Source organism: Bos mutus, chromosome 23 (genome assembly GCF_027580195.1).
Source record: "Bos mutus isolate GX-2022 chromosome 23, NWIPB_WYAK_1.1, whole genome shotgun sequence".
In the NCBI taxonomy this organism is placed as follows: domain Eukaryota; kingdom Metazoa; phylum Chordata; class Mammalia; order Artiodactyla; family Bovidae; genus Bos; species Bos mutus.
The window spans coordinates 38788601-38789890 of NC_091639.1; the positions used below are offsets into that span (position 1 = coordinate 38788601).

Here is a 1290-nt window from a genome sequence, read left to right on the forward strand (position 1 = left end):
TGCCACCAGCCTGGGACTGCCTCTTCCTTCCTCCCCACTCAAACTCCCAAACACTTTTAAACAGCCTTCTGTCTTCTCTAAACTGTTACTGCCTGGTTGCCCACATTTCTCTCTATTGTTTCTCCAGTTGAATTGGGGAAGGAGGCAGAAGCCCTGGGTAATTTACCACATTGGCAGGAATCAGAATTATCCCCGGCCCCGCTATTGTCTGTCTTCACAGGAAGTCTCAGCATGAAGCAGCAGCACTGGTGTGGCATGACCGCCAAAATGGGCTCCCTGTTGTCAGGGGTCTTTACCATCACGGCCGTGGACTTGTACCTCATCTTCGAACAGAAGTACTTAAGGAGAAACAATTGCACTGAGCAAATGTCACAGATCAAGAACACAAGTATCCTGATAAAAGTGTTCATCATCTGCTGGAGCCTGACTATCGTCTTCCTCCTATCTTTCATCACCATCCTCGTCAGCTGCTTGCTCCTATACTCAGTGTACGCCCACATGCACAGGGGCCTGCTGATATACATCGTCTGGATCTTTTTCTACGAAACTGTAAACATTGTGGTACAGTGCCTCACCAATGACAATTCTTCCGCTGCGGAGGTCAGAGTCATGCGCTGGTTTGGTCTGGTGTCCCGTATATGCATGCACTCTTTCTGGATGTTCTTTGTCATCACTTACGCCTACATGATCTACAAAAATAAAAGCCAGGGCAATATCATCTCCTACAACAGACGTATTTCTACCAGCAATGGAGACTTCCTGCCACGGAAATCCAAGATAATCAACTTTTCCCGCCGCTACAGTGAGTAACATGGCCCTGTTCCACGGTAGGGTCTCATGGTAGTTCATTTTCCATCTCATTCACTTTTCAGCAAGCAGAGACTCTACTGCCACCCTTTTGGGAGAGATACGGTGAGAAAACGGATTACCATCGCCTCTGGAACACCTTGCTCATAGAGGATGTTTAATTAGAGGACATTGTTATTTATCAAGTTCTCCTTGACTTCCTCTTTCCTTTTCCTGTCAGTACCACCTTATTGGTCAAAATGAAGACAGGCAGGGATGAAATGAAGCTGAATTGCTGTCTGGCAATCCTTTCATCTTAGTGTGTCTTCATCAGCCTTCAACTCACAGCTCTCTGATGTAACCCTAGAATAGGCAAACCTGTATTTATATCTCAGATTGTTGTAGCAAAAAATATATCATTGGGGTCTTGAGGTGGTTTTTTGCTGCTTTTTCTCCCTGTGTCATCTATACTATATTCCAGATAAGTAAAAGAATAAAAATAGA

At 45.0% G+C, this 1290-nt stretch overlaps 1 protein-coding gene across 1 annotated transcript; it reads left to right on the forward strand.

The window, feature by feature from the left end:
• Positions 1–231: 231 nt before the first annotated feature.
• TMEM217 (transmembrane protein 217) lies at positions 232–810 on the forward strand. Its single transcript, XM_005906783.2, has one exon. It carries the CDS (start codon positions 232–234, stop codon positions 808–810), a length of 579 nt encoding a protein of 192 aa, XP_005906845.1.
• The last annotated feature ends 480 nt before the right edge of the window (positions 811–1290 follow it).